This window comes from Triticum aestivum, chromosome 7D, assembly GCF_018294505.1.
Source record: "Triticum aestivum cultivar Chinese Spring chromosome 7D, IWGSC CS RefSeq v2.1, whole genome shotgun sequence".
NCBI classification, from domain to species: Eukaryota; Viridiplantae; Streptophyta; class Magnoliopsida; order Poales; family Poaceae; genus Triticum; species Triticum aestivum.
This window is the reverse complement of record NC_057814.1, coordinates 634,773,174-634,790,065: the sequence shown is the minus strand read 5'-3', so window position 1 is coordinate 634,790,065 and position 16,892 is coordinate 634,773,174. Positions and strand designations below refer to the sequence as shown.

At 46.0% G+C, this 16,892-nt stretch overlaps 3 protein-coding genes across 4 annotated transcripts; all 3 read right to left on the bottom strand.

The window, feature by feature from the left end:
* Nucleotides 1-712: 712 nt before the first annotated feature.
* LOC123166671 (stress-response A/B barrel domain-containing protein UP3) lies at nucleotides 713-1,638 on the bottom strand. Its single transcript, XM_044584472.1, has one exon. The coding sequence runs from the start codon at nucleotides 1,565-1,567 to the stop codon at nucleotides 884-886; it is 684 nt and encodes a 227-aa protein (XP_044440407.1). The 5' UTR covers nucleotides 1,568-1,638; the 3' UTR covers nucleotides 713-883.
* Nucleotides 1,639-5,969: 4,331 nt separating this feature from the next.
* Nucleotides 5,970-8,549, bottom strand: LOC123167536 (protein DETOXIFICATION 16). The gene is made up of 8 exons (XM_044585373.1): nucleotides 8,284-8,549; nucleotides 7,642-8,186; nucleotides 7,452-7,538; nucleotides 7,289-7,345; nucleotides 6,970-7,208; nucleotides 6,779-6,897; nucleotides 6,563-6,649; nucleotides 5,970-6,464 (listed from the first exon to the last, which is right to left on the bottom strand). The coding sequence occupies exons 1-8, from the start codon at nucleotides 8,500-8,502 to the stop codon at nucleotides 6,405-6,407; spliced, it is 1,413 nt and encodes a 470-aa protein (XP_044441308.1). The 5' UTR covers nucleotides 8,503-8,549; the 3' UTR covers nucleotides 5,970-6,404.
* A 5,156-nt stretch (nucleotides 8,550-13,705) lies between these two features.
* LOC123167118 (SPX domain-containing protein 3) lies at nucleotides 13,706-15,216 on the bottom strand. Of its 2 annotated transcripts, none has more exons than XM_044584951.1 (3): nucleotides 14,860-15,216; nucleotides 14,636-14,792; nucleotides 13,706-14,243 (listed from the first exon to the last, which is right to left on the bottom strand). In XM_044584951.1, the coding sequence occupies exons 1-3, from the start codon at nucleotides 15,085-15,087 to the stop codon at nucleotides 13,831-13,833; spliced, it is 798 nt and encodes a 265-aa protein (XP_044440886.1). In that variant the 5' UTR covers nucleotides 15,088-15,216; the 3' UTR covers nucleotides 13,706-13,830. The 2 variants fall into 2 exon arrangements, with proteins under 2 accessions (XP_044440886.1, XP_044440887.1); XM_044584952.1 differs by having other exon boundaries at nucleotides 14,636-14,783; nucleotides 14,860-15,207.
* Nucleotides 15,217-16,892: the final 1,676 nt, after the last annotated feature.

The following is a 16,892-nucleotide window of genomic DNA, read 5'->3' as shown; positions in this document are numbered from 1 at the left end:
ATGTGGGATGGGCCCATATACATATATATGAAGTCCATGCCAAAATCTTGTGGTTGAGAAGGGAATTTTGGGTTCATTAAAAAATATTAGGATTTTAGCCCTTTAAATGATGAGGGTTGGAATTATCATAATGTTGGTATTAAAAATTGAATAAATATGATGGTTATGAGATGATTGATCATGATGCACAATCAGTTCCTAATAAAAAGTGCTAATCTTAGGTTGTTACATTTAGGTGCTCAAAAAGTTAATCGAACAAATAAGAATGAGCCACATCGATAGAGAAACGTGAAGTTCTAAACTTTGATGTTAGCAGCCAGTATTAGGAAGCAAGGGGAATATGGCATTTCATTTTTAGTAAGAAGGGCCATCGGTGTTTGACCTCAAATGGGAACCGACTCCAATAAGATGGATGCTATCTTACTGAACACGATAATACAATTAAATAGAACTAAGTAAGCCAACGACCAAATCCACATCTGACAGTTGTTTAATTAACAAGGAATAATGAATTTAACACGATTTGATTTTTGAAATTATATAACAAATCCAGTAGTTACTTATCCAGCCAGTGGGAATGCATGCACATGTCGTGTGTTGGACAGATACAGTTTAGTTTTCGTTTACTTCTTGAACAGATAAGAGTTGAGGCAACGACTTGACTTTTACATGAACAGTCGTGACTTGATCGATAGCGAACCAACAACAACTCTGAACTTGATGTTGCATCCAGTGTAAGAAAACAGGGGAAACATGTAGATTTTTAGTTGAAAAAAAAAGCTAAACTGTAGTATACGTACAAAGTATAATCAGACATGCAATTCTTATTCATCTCAAGATGGATACAAATTTCACAAAGGATGCCATTACTATTCCCAAATCATCAGAGGCTCGCCGCTGCCGCATCGTCGACGACGAAGTCCAGCACCATGACCTCGTCGAGCATGGGCCTGAGCGCGGCCTTGGCTTCCTCCACCTTGCCGTCCGCCTCCACGGCCTCCAGCTCCTCCACGCTGTCGAACACGGCCACCATCACGAACTGGAACCCCTTGGCCCGCGCCGGCGAGAAGTTCTCCCCGAAGCTGACCCTGGCCACCCCAGCCCCAGCGTCCTTGCTAGCCTTGGCCACCTTCTCAACGACCTGCCCGACGTCCGCCCCCTCCTTGACCTTCGCGAGGGTGAGCCGCACGGCGGCGCAGGGCCCGACGGGTGACGGGGACTCGGCGGCGTTGACCCAGTCGACGGCGGTGGTGTCGAGCGCGTTGGGGACGATGTGCGCCTGCACGGCGGCCACGTGAGCCGGGTGGGCGGCGTAGGCGGCGAGGTCGGCCTTGGTGGCGTAGCGGGAGTGGAGGAGGTGGGTGGGGCCCAGCGCGTCGGCGGCCGGCGAGCGGAGGCGGAGCACGGGGCCCGCGTGGAGGTAGGACACCCCCGGGACGAGCGTGGGCAGGGCCTGCAGCGCGGAGACCATCGCGGCGGCGGCCCCCGAGGTGACGGCCTCCGGGCGGAGCTTGATGAGCACCATGTGCTCCACCGGCGCGGCGACGGCGACGGAGGAGGACGACATGGCGATGGCGGAGCGGCGACTAGAAGGTTAAAGTCGGGATGGTGCTAGTACTGCAGGGAGGAGCGACTTCAGACATGTGGATTTTACTTTATAGTGGCGCCGTGGAGTGGACGATTCTTCTTCTCCTCCGATGGCGGCAACGCGGCTTTGACTCTGTTTTGGTGGACGATGTGTGTTTACATTGTGTGTGTGTCTGTGTCTCCTGGCCTTGTCTGAAGCAGGAGTAGTTTTTTTTTTTTTTTTTTTTTTTTGCGGGGATTCTGAAGCAGGAGTTACAGCACTTGAAATTTTTCCTTGGGCAATTGCTTGCTGGAAGCATCAAGACAAGACATCATCATATCTTGTATATTGATACGAGGAGTGAGAGCACTTCACATTATGAGTTTGTAGATGTGCGTGGTGACTTCAGGTGGCTTGATGTTTGCTCTTGTCATATCTTTGTTGAATAATTAATAAAAATAATTGTATGCATCGATTGAAATAGAGACCGGAGGTTTTTTCTCAAAATAATATCTTGTATGTTGGCCAAGTTCTGCCCATGCTGCTTGCTCCCGTCGATCGATCAGGTCTGGTGGTGAGGGGTAAGAGCTAGGCAAAGGCAAGAGAGAGAGAAGCCCAACAGAGACGCTGGTGCGTTTATAACTTTATATACACATACATATGGAGAACCGACGTTTGGCTCTCGGCCTACATGGAGGCTGATCTTCTGAAAAAGCCATAATTCAAAATTTTCGGTTTCAAAAAAATCTGAAAAATTTGTACGAAGTAAACAAGAATGCGAGGCGTATGTGTGTAAAATTTCAGGATGAAATACATTAAAATGCGACCTGTACAAAAATGACAAATTCATGGTCTAGGAGGATAAAGTATCATGTGTTAAAAAGCCTCAGATTTATCTTTTTTGCAGAACCCTCATTTCAAGGTATTTTGTCTTAAAAATTTAAAAACTTGTGCTATGCCTTCATCTATCGCTGCATCCTTTTTCAGAATTTTTTGGAAATGTAAAAATATGATATATCTTTCACGAATTTTGAATTTTGCATTCGAAGGCCTCCATGGAGCATAGCCGGGATACACTAGTTTCGTTGAAACTATGCACATGACACAAGATGTGCAGTCCCTGGTAAAGCCAATGTATCAGGGAATCACCTGAACGATGATGCCACACATGCACAATGCCACAAAAAAACAACACCTTCATGCACATATTGCCTTCTCAAATGACACAAAGTCCATGCAACACCCGTCCAACGAGGTCAGATTGACCCGACCAGGCAATGCAATTTTTTTAGAGGCTTATGTATAGTTTGCAATTTTGCCAAAAATCTAAGTTTGAACTGACATAAACTTCAGATTCAAGTTCCTTTCCAACTGTATGTTAGAATGAGATAAAATTTGAAAAGTATAATCACAATAATATGATTTATGCTATGGATATTTTCATATTTTTGTGGGACGTTCAAGTTTTATCCAAAATCCTAACTTGAAGATCTTGGTTACTAATATGCTAGGATTTGTAGGATTTTGACAACATTTTCTAAACCAACTCTATAACACGTGACAGTAATATTTGGCAGCAATGAAACATGATATTCACATGCAAACAAAGTTCACATGAACAGTTAGCAAAAGAACAGAAAAACAAATGTGGGGGTAAAACGGTCATTGCATGTTGTTGAGTATATTGATTAGATTGAAAACATAGGTTAGACTAGGAAATATTCTGGCTTACCTTGTACTCCAAGTAGATCATGTACTCCTATATATATGCCCACGAGGCTCAAGCAATAAAAAAAACTATTCCACCAAACCTCTCTCTCCCTTCTAACATGGTATCAGCCTAATCAATCCTAAACCCTAGTCGCCGCCGCTTCCACACCCGCGCGCCGCGGTCAGCCTCCATGACCGCCGCCGGGGGCCGCGCCGCCCGTACCTAGGGTTCGTCTGCCGGTCGTGTTGACCGGCTGCCCTAGAGAGTTTTTCCCGAGCCCTTGCTCCGGGCTTTTTCGCTTTCTCGCCGGTCGTTTTGATCGGCGTTTTCCTTTTTGTTTTCCGATCTAATCTTGATCGGTTTGCGTCGCCCGCCGCCGCCGTCGACTGTCGTGCGCCTCTACTCCAACGCGGACGCGACCGGCCTCCTTCTCCTTCGACCCGGTGGACACACGCGCCGAGGCTGCCTGTCAGGGCCAGCCGCCGTCGGCGCATCGGTCCGCTCGTCGCCCAGCGCTGGTCGTCACCGCCCTGCTCCGACCGGGACACCTGCATCGCCCCGAACCGGCGGCCTCGCGACATGCGACGGCCAATCATAGTCGCCATTTTCGCGCCGACCCGCCCATCGATCCATGTCACCCGCCTCCGCCGCGTCTGCACGGCGGCCCTGCGGTCTACCTTGTCGGCCTCGTCCCCGGCTGCATCGGGCCGACTGCGCCAGGCTCGTCGGCTGCCTCAACTCGGGCGCCGCTGTTACGTTGGTCGCTTGGACCTCGTTGCCCGGGCGTCGGCGCTGCTTTGGCAGCCTAGGTGCCAGTGCTAACACCCTCGTCCGCACGGCGTCTCATGTCGTCCATCATCGCCAGCTTCATCTCGGACTCCGCCGCCACCACGCCTCCACCGAGCGGCGTCCCCGACCTCGCGCGTGATCGACTTGATCACCGCTCACCGTCGCGATCCGCCTCATCTACGTCCCGCGACTGACCTGGCCCGTTGGTTACGCGCGCCTCCGCAGGTCCCGTGAAGATCGTCCTCGAGTTCAACATGCCCCTCCACTGATCGAGCAACGGGCTGCCGCTGCGTCGCCCCGTCGGGCCTCAACGTCGCCGCCCCATGGTTCTCCTCGCGGCTGCATCGACTCGTGCGTCGCCGCTGCGTCGCCCCTACGGGCCGTAGTGCCGCGATAAGCGGTCCGAGCCGCTGCCCCGAGGCCGTCCCCGTGGTTGCACCGACACGCGCTCCGCCGCTGCACCGACCCTTCGGGCCGTAGTGCCGCGGCTCGCGGTCCCCGCCGCCGCCCCGAGGTCTTCCTGCCGTAGCCCCGACCTGCCCGCCGCCGCTGCGTCGCCCCTTCGGGCCGTAGCGCCGCGGCCTGCGGCCCTCTCCGCCGTCATCATGCGTCGACCTCCCATGGTATGCGTTGCGCCGTCTCACTTGGCGCGGGAACGCAATCGTCCGCGTAGGTCTTCGTCATGCTGTCAGGGTTCTTCGCCTACTTCGAGCACCACCACCGCACTCCTAACCTAGCTGTTGCTGCCGCCGCTATCCCCGTAGCCGCTGCCGCCGCCCGTCCACCTCCTTTGTCTTCGCCCATCACCAGCTCGTCGCCGGCGTCGTCGTCATCTTCCCCAACCACTTCGTCTACTCCGACCACCATTGGTGACATTGGCCCCATGTCGATTGGCGCCACAACCGTCGTCTAGTCTTCTTCTTTGCTGGCCCTCCGACTCCTCGACATGGCGTCAGCTCGTGAAGGTCCCAGTCTCCGCATGCCGGTGCTGGTAGCACCGATGCGTGCCTTAATCCACGACGTGTCCCCGGGCCTGGCAAGCCTGATTGGCGCTTCGTCAACGTCTTCTTCATCCGTCTATGCATGTCCGGTGCTGGCAACACCAGTGCGTGCCTTCGTCCACGATGTGTCCTCGGGCTTGGCAAACCCGCCGCAACATGTCGTCAACCACATCTTCTTCCCGACGCACCACTACTTCGACACCACTGCGCCCATGCTCGACACCGGCGCCCCCTTGCGCCCGCGGCTCCACGGCGACTTCCTCGACACCGGCCACCCCGACTCGACATCGACCTCGGAATTCTTCGCACGGCTACCTCGACCACGGCTCCACCATCCAAGCTCTCGGCTACCTCGACAAATGGCACAAAGGGCCACCGCCTTGCTTGAGCAACCTCGTCGGTTTCCACTCCACCAACGACTTCGCGATGCATCGACCGTTATGACTGTGAGGGGGGGGGGAGGGGGGTGTCCGTCGGCGTGCCTTCGGATTCTTCTCCAGTCTCACCGTCTGCGTCACTACCGTTGTGACTGCGGGGGGATGTTGAGTATATTGATTATATTGAAAACATAGGCTAGACTAGGAAATATTTTGGCTTGCCTTGTACTCCAAGTAGATCATGTACTTCTATATATATGCCCACGAGGCTCAAGCAATACAAAAAAACTATTCCACCAAACCTCTCGCTCCCTTCTAACACATGTGAGATTAGAGAGGAGAGAGGTTAGATATGTCAAGGATAAAACAATGATTGTAGGTGTGGGATTAGAGAGAGAAACTTGTGAAAATTAAAACAGGACATTTCTCAAATGGACAAAGTAAAATTGGTCATATCATATATGTCAAAACGAATAAGCAAAGTAAAGTGAGGCATTTTATCAAATAGCCGTAGAAGACGTGCGTTTTTCGAAGGAAATATCCCTATTCTCTTGAAAGGAGCATCTCTCTCCTTCAAGCTATCCAAGAAAGAAACAACTCAACCCTTCATCACTCTGCTAAAATACAAGTCAAAACCTCCCACTGTCGGCTTTAACTTCCTTTCCATGTTGAATTGTCTTTGATGCCATGTTTTTTGGATCTTTGCCACTTGCTGGAAAAATTCCTGCGTGCGGGATTTGACCACACTTTCCTTGCCATTATATTCTTTCATGAATAAAATAGTCTAGTAATATACGACGGATGGCAGCCAACAAACATTTTATTATTTCCGTGAAGGAGTGACACATGGTGGTGACATGGACAAGAAGCACCGTTTTTTGCAACGAATTCAATTCGTCGTTTCCTTATTTCCCTGCGCATCTCTTTGGCATAGAAAAATATGCATCTTGTGTGTGTCCTTATGTCGCCAGGTCCAGAGGTAGGGAAGTAATAGAAACCCTGTCCCTGGCCTTCAAAGCCTACAAATTAAGCAACGACACGGATTAAAGATAATGGGACATGCATGCAGTAAGGCGAATGAGAAGCGAACGAAACAGATAATATTTGGTGGTCTTACTTCTTTGTCCCAGTTGGTGCGCAGAGTAATGGACATGAACAACACCGTCTGCACGACGAGTGCGCATGTTATTCCCATCCACAGCCCCTAACACATTTTAGATCAAGGTTTCATTATGTCAAGTGAGAAATACTACAAGTAAACACAAAGATGATAGTAAAATAGTACTAGTGGTAAGGCCATATACAAGGGTAGTAAAATAGTACTACTGATTACCACTCCACCAAGATGGTACACAAATGCAAAACATAGAGCCGCCGGGATGCCCACGAGGTAGTACGCACTGAGATTGACATAAGAACCCATCTTCTGAAAGCCACAGCCCCTAACAATGCCTGTAAAATATGCTAATTAATAAGCATATATTTTCAGCACGCATGAAAACTATAGGATCCTCCTTATAATACCTGAAAGAACACACTGCATGTCATCAAACAAGAATGCCACGGCAATAATTGGCATAATTCTTGAAATGTACTCCACCACTTCCTTGTCGTTGCTGTATGCGTGCCCCCATAGATTGCGCACCAGAACGATAGCAAGAGAAACCGATATGCTTGACACAACACCCAGGACCATGATCACCTGGGTCGCTAAACGGGCTGCATCCGGTCGCCCAGCACCGAGCTCATTTGACACACGGGTGCTACGTACGTAGATAAAGTATTTTATACATATCAGCTTCTAGTTTGTATAATACTTAAAGGCGTATGAGTTTGAGCTGACCTTATAGCTGCACTAAGCCCATATGGAACCCTGAATACCAACGAGATAGTATTCAAACTGCACGAAATTCAACTGGATGTTACTATCAAAAAAGGGGAAATAGCAAACCAAGTAGTATGAAATGAAATAAGCCATGCTTGAATATGTCGCCTCACGGCCTCACCTGATTGACAGTACCGATGCCTCAAGTTTAGGATTTGGAAGAAATCCGGAAACAAGTACAAGGAGCTCAAACGACCACCACTCCCAGCTTCTCGTGAAAATATATATGTATGTCAGATGGAATTACTTAAATCAATCAAAAGATGGCGAATTTGCACTTGCGACATATAGCACACAGACATCAAACTCACCAAACCATGAGCGCAGATGGGACGGCAAGCCTCAAGAAACCGAAGATGTCGTGAAATGCCTCCGTCGACAACCCCGTCCACGTGCTCTTACAAGACGGAGATAGCCTGATGTAGAGAGCCAGGATGGACACATTGGTGAGGTAGGAGATTGTATTGGCCAAGGCAGCACCCTTGTTTCCCAGACCAAGCTTGTAGACCAGCAGCCAGCACACCAAGATGTGGTTCAATGCTGTGATGCCCGAGCTCAGCATCACCGGAAGGACCATGTTCTGCGTCTGCAGGAATCGGACATGGCACTGCAGCGGACCATAGACAAACAACGACGGAATCAACCATCGGATGTAGCTCCCTGCTTCCATGGCAATCTCAGGGTCCTGTCCAAACAACAGAAGGATCTGACCGGTGTATCCCCAGATTACAGCAACCACGGCGCTCACCGGAGTGAGCACAAGGATTGCCCTCTGCTTGTAGATACCAAGAAGATGGTGTTGTTTTGCTCCAAAGGCTTGCCCACACAGCGTGTCCAAGCTGCTCGACATGCCAGACTGAAATTCAATGCAAGCATTCAAGTTGATGATGATGTCCAGGAGATCCAACTAAATTGGTGCATCGATCAATGGAAAAGGGAAAAAAATGTCATACCAACAAGCTGAAGCCAGTTACACCGGCGAAGGAGGTTGCGATGGAGGCACTCGAGAGAGCGAGTTCGCCAAGATGGCCCACAAACATGACGGATATCATTTGGACCACATCCTGTAGGAGGCTTCCGACGATGAGAGGGCCGGCAAGGTACAACTGCTTCTTCACCTCAATCACTACCAGGCTCTCCTCCCCTGTCTTGTCAACAAGGGGCTCCTCCATCCTTGATAGTTGAAACAAAGGTACCTAGGTGCTGATTTACCGGTGAAATGAAGGGATATTTAACATGTACTATGTTTGAGCATGACTGGAACCATTCAGAGAACATCAGTCAAGTGGACTAAAAGAATCTCTATTTGAGACAAAAGGTGGCAGCCAAGTAAGTGGACTAAAAGAATCTCTATGAGAGACAAAGGAGGCAGCCAAGTTCAAACGACTGATGGAATAACTTTACTATCCGACAAACTATAGTGAGGTGGACAATTAACAATACAATGCTCGAGCAGAACAAGATTACCATTTAACAATAGATCATATAGTCCACTTGATGGCACGTAGATGCGCAATACTAATCAGCATGATGAAAGTTAGAAGCACATATGCCAAGTTAATGAAATCTTTTTGCCCACTTGTTATCACTGTCACAACTTTTGAACACATCAATAATGATAGCTACCTACAAAATTCGTTCTATTTTTATTCTGGCGTATCTGACCAACTCACGTGCTCTGACCTACTTCATACATATGGAAAGGGCATTTTCAAAGATCCAAGGCCATTAGCGAATCAATTCATTAGGATCCGCATAAGTAAAAAAAATCATAGTGGCATCTTGATTTCATTGGAGTTAGGTGGATATACAGAACAAAAGCTCCTATGGTGTTCTTCAAAACTAGACACCGCTGAGCTACAAAGAAAAAACATGTAACTATTTTCTTATAGAGAGGAGTGCACATTTCAATCCTCAACTTATACCCTAGTTTAATTTACAGCCCTCAGTTTAAAACCGGCGAGGTACTGACAATGAGACAATGAGAAGGTGCACACCCCAACTACGGATACTGCTGAAATTACCCTCCTGAGACAATGAGAAGGTGCCTAAAAATAAAACGAGTCAGATGCGTGAATCATCCTGCCACAGTGAACCAAGACTGAACTTCCATATGAAGTAACAATCACTCTTTTTTTAGAAAAGGAGGATGTATCCACGGCCTCTGCATATGGACGATGCATGCAGCCATATTATTAATTATTCACAAAGACCATACAAAGTGATACATCAATAAGCCTAAAGCCACCATCTTAAAAATGTTCAATGTGTATTGAAAAATTGTTCAGCGTATATTAATTTTTTCAATATAAAAATAATTATCTGACTATTTTAAATATTGTTCAGTGTATATCACAAAAATGATCAATGTATTTAAAAATTGTTCAGTGGTATATCACAAAAATGCTCGACGTATATTTATAAATTGTTCATATATTGAAAAATTCAACAAATATTTGGAATTTCAAAATTTTCTTCATGCTTACAATAATTATTCAGGCTTTAGAAGTTTGATAGAATTTAAAAAATGTATGATTTCTGAATATTATTCAAACCTTTGAAAGGAAATTGTTCACAATTTTTTCCAAGTATTGTTGAACATTTTTAAAAAATTGATCTGTCATTGTACATAGTAGTTTAACTTTAGCGCTGCACCTTAGCCGTACTCCGTCGGTAGCTCCGTTGGTTGGCAACACATTTGTTACATTCGCTTTCGCCTGGGTATGGGGCGGCCTGTTTCCCCAATCCTTCAGCAAAATCTCCTCTATTGGACGCTTGAGGCGGTCCAATAGGAACTCTATGAAAATCTAAAGCGTTGCTAACCAGTTGAGCTGGCGCCTGTCAGCGGCTAAAAAGCATCGCTAAGTTGCAGTAGTAAGTACAAGAGCAGATCCATTTTACCCATTATTTTCAATATTTCTTATGAAAATATGTGAGCAAATGTTTAAAAAGTGTGAACAATATTTGAAAACCATGAACAATTTTCGAATTTTGAACAATTTACAAAAAATACAAACAAAATTTCAATATATATGAAAATTGTGACATTAGTGATTTTTTAAATGTGAACAAAATTCGAAAGTCAAACAAATTTTTAGGCGTGAACTTATATTTAAAATAGGAACAAATATTCAAATATTCACAAAAGTGAACTATTTTTAAACTTGATTTTCTTTAAGTCTCATAATTTTTTTAATGTGAACTACTATTAAATATGAACATTTTTTTAAAAACCTGATATTTTTTAGAAAATATGAACGTTGTTTAAACTCTGAACAATATTTTCAAATGTAGAATTTTTTTGAATCTGTGAAGCATTTAACCAAGAATATTTTCTTGATCTCCAAACAAAAACTGAAAATGTGAAGCAGTTCGAATATATGAGCAATTTTTGACAAACGATCATATTTTTTTGAAACCCTGAACCAAGTTTAACAATGCGAACGGTTTCCTAAATTTGGCGAACATTTTCTGGCAAACACGAAAATTTTCTGGATTGCCAATATGCTGCATGAAAGTTTCAATATTTTTTGAAAATTGTGACACAAAACGATAAAGAAGAAAAGAAAAAAAAGAGGAGAAAATAAAAAAGAAAAACATCAACACTTTTTGAGAAAGTGAATATTTTTAAGAACATGATTTTTTTAAACTCCGATTTTTTTAGAAAAAATAAAAACATTCACAAGATTTTAAATAATGAACAAAATTAGGAATTTCGAACATTTTTTGGAATTTTAAACCAAATTCGAAATTCTGAAGATTTTATGACAATTTGAATTTATGAAAGAATGAAGAAAAGAAACATAAAAATATACAGAAGAAAGGGAAGAATTAAGCAGAAAAGGAAAAAAAGGAAAAACAAAAATCATGAAGAAGACCGGAAAAACCGTTACAAGAAAACAAAAAAGAAAAAAAAACTATTTCATGAAACCTTCTAGTAGGTTCGAAAAACTGTTGCTCGCAGAAACTGGGCCGGCCTGTGTCGCGTCGCTTGCTGGCTGCGCTTCGGCAAAGCTGCGTCTGTTTGCCGCACCCGGGCGGCAAATAGGATTAATGATCTTGCTTGGGTTTGTGGTTGTTGTGTTGGCCAGCTGAAATCTTTTTTTTTGGCATGAAGAAATTCCCTTTGTACTTATGCATCCAACCAAATTAAGAAGAATACATGCATGCCTCCATTTCGTACACAATATCATTTTCATACTCATCCGGACACTCACCAACGCACAAGAATTGTGCTCTTAGAGCATCTCCAGTAGAATCCCAAAGATAGGGGACACTACACATACACAAAAAAGAATTTAATTACAGGTCTGAAGAACATTCATGTGCTCTCATTCCTTCTTCTACCACCTCGACAAGACCATCGTGTCTAGGACAAGAGAGAGCGGGAGACCCTCCTTTACTTGATGTCAGCGCCCAAGGCGCGACAAGTAATGATCGAGTGCCCCGATGATCTTATACAAGTGCTTGATCGAGACATTAAGTGCCAGAGGCTGAAAAAGTCAGCATTAGGAGTGTTGAGTGTGGAAAATTGCATTCATAGTTCACCATCATGTCGCATAACCCAGTTCTCACCTTATATGTGCCTCGTAGTGATCCAATCTTCAACATAATGTGCAAGAAGAAACAAGGAAAGGTTAGGAAAAATCTTTGGGGAAGGGGGAGAGAGGAGCTGGTTTGGTGGGGAGGGGGAAGAGGAAGAAGAAGAAAAGGGGACCCCGCAACAGAGGAGTTGGTGGGAAGGGGTGGAGGAGGAGTGGCGGTGGACAGGAAGCTCCATGCCAACCAAATTAAGAAGAATACATGCATGCCTCCATTTCGTACGCAATATCATTTTCATACTCATCCGGACAATCACCAACGCACAAGAAAATTGTGCTCTTAGTGCATCTCTAGTAGAATCCCAAAAATAGGGGACACTACACATACACAAATTTAATTACAGCTCTGAAGAACATTCATGTGTTCTCATTCCTTCTTCCACCACCTCGACAAGAACATCGTGTCTACGACAAGAGAGAGCGGGAGACCCTCCTTTACTTGATGTCAGCGCCCAAGGCACGACAAGTAATGATCGAGTGCCCCGGTGATCTTATACAAGCGCTTGATCGAGACATTAAGTGCCAGAGGCTGGAAAAAGTCAGCATTGGGAGTATTGAGTGTGGAAAATTGCATTCATGGTTCACCATCATGTCGCATAACCCAGTTCTCACCTTATATGTGCCTCGCAGTGATCCAATCTTCAACATAATGTGCAAGAAGAAACAAGGAAAGGTTAGGAAAAATCTTTGGGGAAGGGGAAGAGAGGAGCTGGTTCGGTGGGGAGGGGGAAGAGGAAGAAGAAGAAAAGGGAATCTCGCAGCAGAGGAGTTGGTGGGAAGGGGTGGAGGAGGAGTGGCGGTGGACAGGAAGCTCCATGCCATGGCAGACATGGCAATGGCAGGATCTCACCGCAGAGGTGGGGAAGGAGATGCGGCGGCGAGGATGCCGATGCCAGTGTGGGAAGACGAGGAGGAGGACCAACGACATGAGCTCACCTGGGTGCCACTGTCTATGGCTCCTATAGGTCGCTGCCTTCTATTCCTAGTCCGGGCTTTGATTTGGCCAAATCAAATAGGTCGAGTGGGAGTTCTCTGAAATTTTGGGATGGGGAATGGTGCGTGGTAGCATTGACGGGCGGCAAAGATCTATGTTTTGGAAGTGCTATGTTTTTCAATTTTGAAGTGACCATATTGTCTTGGTTGTCTTTACGGTACATTTCAACTTCAAACTTTTTTAATGTTTAGTACACACCTTTGGAAATCCCATGCTGAAATTTGGTCACCTTTTGTCCAGCAATTAACTGATTATCCAGCAATTAAAAAGGGAAAAACGCTCTTTAGTTCCAAATAACGTGCAAACTAGCTTCGAAATTAATGGAACTTGGCATGATGTCTTCATAGGACCCCCGTAGGGTTTCGTAAAAATGTGAGAGCGTTATGGCAAAAACATGATGCACTTCACACACAACTCAATTTTTCGAATGGAACATTCTGCGGCGAAGTATCATGGTTTCCAATGAAAAAACGCCGCTTTTCACACACAACTCAAGTTTTCTACCTTATTTCAACTTCAAACTTTTTCACGGTCTTCAAGTCCTGATATGGTTTCTAGCGGTGAGTGGCTATTACGGTCTTCAAGTCCTGATATCGTGAGGGCGCTTGCATGTGGCCCTTCCGCTTACCACCGTTTTATTGAAATTTTTAAGCTTCGGCGGTCAGCAAACAATTGAAGGCAAAAGATGATCGTTTTCAATGTAATTTTATTTTTGGTTGGTTGTTTTGTGTCTTGTTGTCTTTGCTTTATGCATGCTACTGTTTTCTTTAAAAGAATCAATTATATTTGCGGCTTTTCTAAATAAATAAATAAAAAGTCCGCAGTATGCGTTACTCGTATCATATAATCGGACGCCGGTAAGTAGCCATCGAAACCTGTACCTACAATTATACTCATGCACTCTGTCAAACCACCCGGACAATACCATGTGCCTCAGATTGAACGAGATCGGCAACCTGGATGGACAGCAGCAGGCCATGCTCCGTCTCCTTTGCCAAGGGTGGCAGCGAGAAGTGCCCGTACGTGGAGCTCCCGCTGCGGAGCTCCCGCATGGCCACCAGCGCCGCGACGGTGTTCCTTAAAATGCCCTGCTCTGGTGCCATAGGAGCCATGCCAGTGTCGGTGCAGCACTTCCTCGTCCACTGGTCACCACTGTTGTCGGAGGCGAACACGGCCGCCATGGTCTCCTCGCACTCGCGGACGAGCCTCGACATGAGCTCCGTCGTGTAGAAGGGCTGCTTGAGCACCTCCTCGATGAAGGGCAGCCGGAGCAGCCGCCCCGTACGCTTGTCGTACTTCTTCAGGATCTTGGCCAGCCCTGCAGCGTACGTGTAGCACTAGATGTTCAATGATCTTGCGTATATACTGTGTTTTCAACAAACAAAAAAAGTTCAATGATCTTGGCCAAGTCATAAGACCAGTTGGTCGTGTGGAGAAAAGCTACGACTTACCAACCCATTGGGCTGAATGGAGACTAGTATCTGCAGGTCGAAGCGTACAAGCTTTTTCTATGAGAAAGTTAAAGCAGAGCTTGTCGTGTACTCTGTTTTGTGTTTGTGTGAAGCTCTGAATTTCTTCAGATACTACCACGAACTTACAATTTCAAGAACCTTCCAAATTTCTTTTTTGGCGAAGCGTGCCCAAAAATGTTACTAGAAAAGAGCCTCCATATTGTCATTGTCCAGCCAGAAGGGAGGTTTGGAAACAGACCTGTGTAGTTGACGGCGCTGTAGTTGAGGAGCAGCACCATCTCCCCGTGCAAATCCACGATCTCTCTCCTCACCTTCCTCATCTCCACCGCACGCTCCGCCTCCGACGGCTCCTCGCCGGCCACCGCCTTCACCGTCTCCCTTACTTCCTGCACATTCTTTTTATTACATCCGTTACAGGCTACTGCACTGTTTCAGTATATTTTCCCAATCAACAGTAGGCACCTTATGGCGGATGATGAACTCCTCCTCCTGCTCCAGGAAGAAGGCGTTGAACCTGTCCACCTCGTCGTTGAGGAGCCGCACGAAGGTGGCCTCCGCCACGGCACGGTGCGGCGAGGAGCCGGAGACGAGTCGGACGAGCACCTTGAGGCGCTTGTACGCCAGGAACTTGTCCCTCCACCCCGGGAGGCTCTCCTCCACCTGCTTCTTGAGCCTCTTCCCGAACTTCATCTCGCAACCTCGACTCGTAAAAATGCAAGCTCTCTCAGCTACTTTAATGGAGATACGGTCTCGTTGTGGGGAGGCAACGCATTGTTATGGCGTGCAGGAAGGGGTTGGTCAGTTTGGAATATTTGAAGCATATGCTGCCTGCCGTGGTTGGCATGGAGGGAAGCTAGGAACTGACTATATTATCCATGTGAGAGGTACGGTGGACTTTGGGTCAAAGCAACCAAGGAGAGAATTCTTCGGGGGAGGAGTAAAGCTCCGTCAAAAAGAGGATGTAGGTAAGAAGATATACCAAAGCATATTCCATTCCAGGAAGACTCAGGACAGACATGGAGATTTAAGCCTCTCGATCGAGTTTTCTCCTTCCTCTTTGAGTTGTGTCCATGGAAGGTATTATTCCATGGTTCCTCGCAAAAGAAAGGTATTATTCCCTGGGAATATGGGATCTTCGCAGTTAATCTGGCTTTGTAATAGTCTACTCTTGACATGGCAGCACATACCAGCTTGGGGATGTCATGTTTATGACTCTTCCATCAAATTTTCGGACCGTCGTCTTTCTCATGCACAAATTTGGTTGTCTTTTTTTATATAAAATAAAACATTCATCCGCTGGGGGAGAGGATCGCCTGAATGCATTACTCTTACTCAAAGGCCATCAAGGCGAGTTGTTACAAGAGTGCTAGTGTGCAAGGAAATGTATTGCTGTCAAGACATAGCGGAAGCATCATACAATAAAGTCTGGTACTGAGCCATAGGGTTGTTGAGATCATAGCTAGAGAAAATGTGTTGTCATGTGTCATGACATGAAATTCTGGTATTATGTTACACAAGTCCCCTCCATGCTTGGTGCCCTAAGGGCTATGGCTACAAATACATATCTCTACTCACCAGGCATGGATAAACAAAATAGTAGCTAATGCTACGTGACATATCGAAGACCAGGAATGTGCACTTTATGCAGGAGCTAGTATTATTTATTTTCTTGTGAGAGTGATTTTTACAAACCACAGCCATCATATCGAACTATTTTTTCCGATAAAGGATACTTTTTATTAACTCATCATGAAGCATTAAGTGGATACAAAACACAACAAGTATACGTCCGGCCTCTACACAGTAAGATTCACACAGCCAACAATAACATACACTCACACGCACACAAAACACCGGCAAAAAGCAAAGCCAAACAAGACTAGAGAAATGCCTAGGCGGAATAAAACAAAGAGAAAAGAAAAAGGACCTGCCAAAGCGATCAGCGAAGCAGTAGAAACAACGACAACCATCATATGGAATTATTATATATTAAAGCAAAGGGAATTTTGGGAAGTCCTAGTCTGCGCCTTTTTTTAGGGGGTAAAGCCACTTTATTCAAACTCTACAGAGAGTGGGATACAAGTTTGGTCATGCGGCTGGCCAAGCCACACATGACGCCCCTAAGCTAAAGACAAAGCAAATTTAGCTAACTTATGAGCTTTGAAATTAAACCGACGACTTTCAAAAGTAAAGTTACAAGAGAGTGGTGATGATCTAGAGATGATCTCGGTGATGATGGCTCCATAGGATCCTTGGTTTCCTTTGGCAATGTCCCTAATCACCTGCTTGCAATCAGATGCCACAACGAAGCGATGAATATTAAGATCTTCTACCAAGGCAGTGGCCTCTCGGCATGCCATAGCCTCAAGTGTGGCTGGATCCCAGATTCCTGGAATGACTAGGGCAGAGCTGCCCATAAACGCACCCTGACAATCCCTGCATACTGCTATGGCTGTTCCTCCTCTACAGGTGCGCACTCCGGCGTCAACATGAAT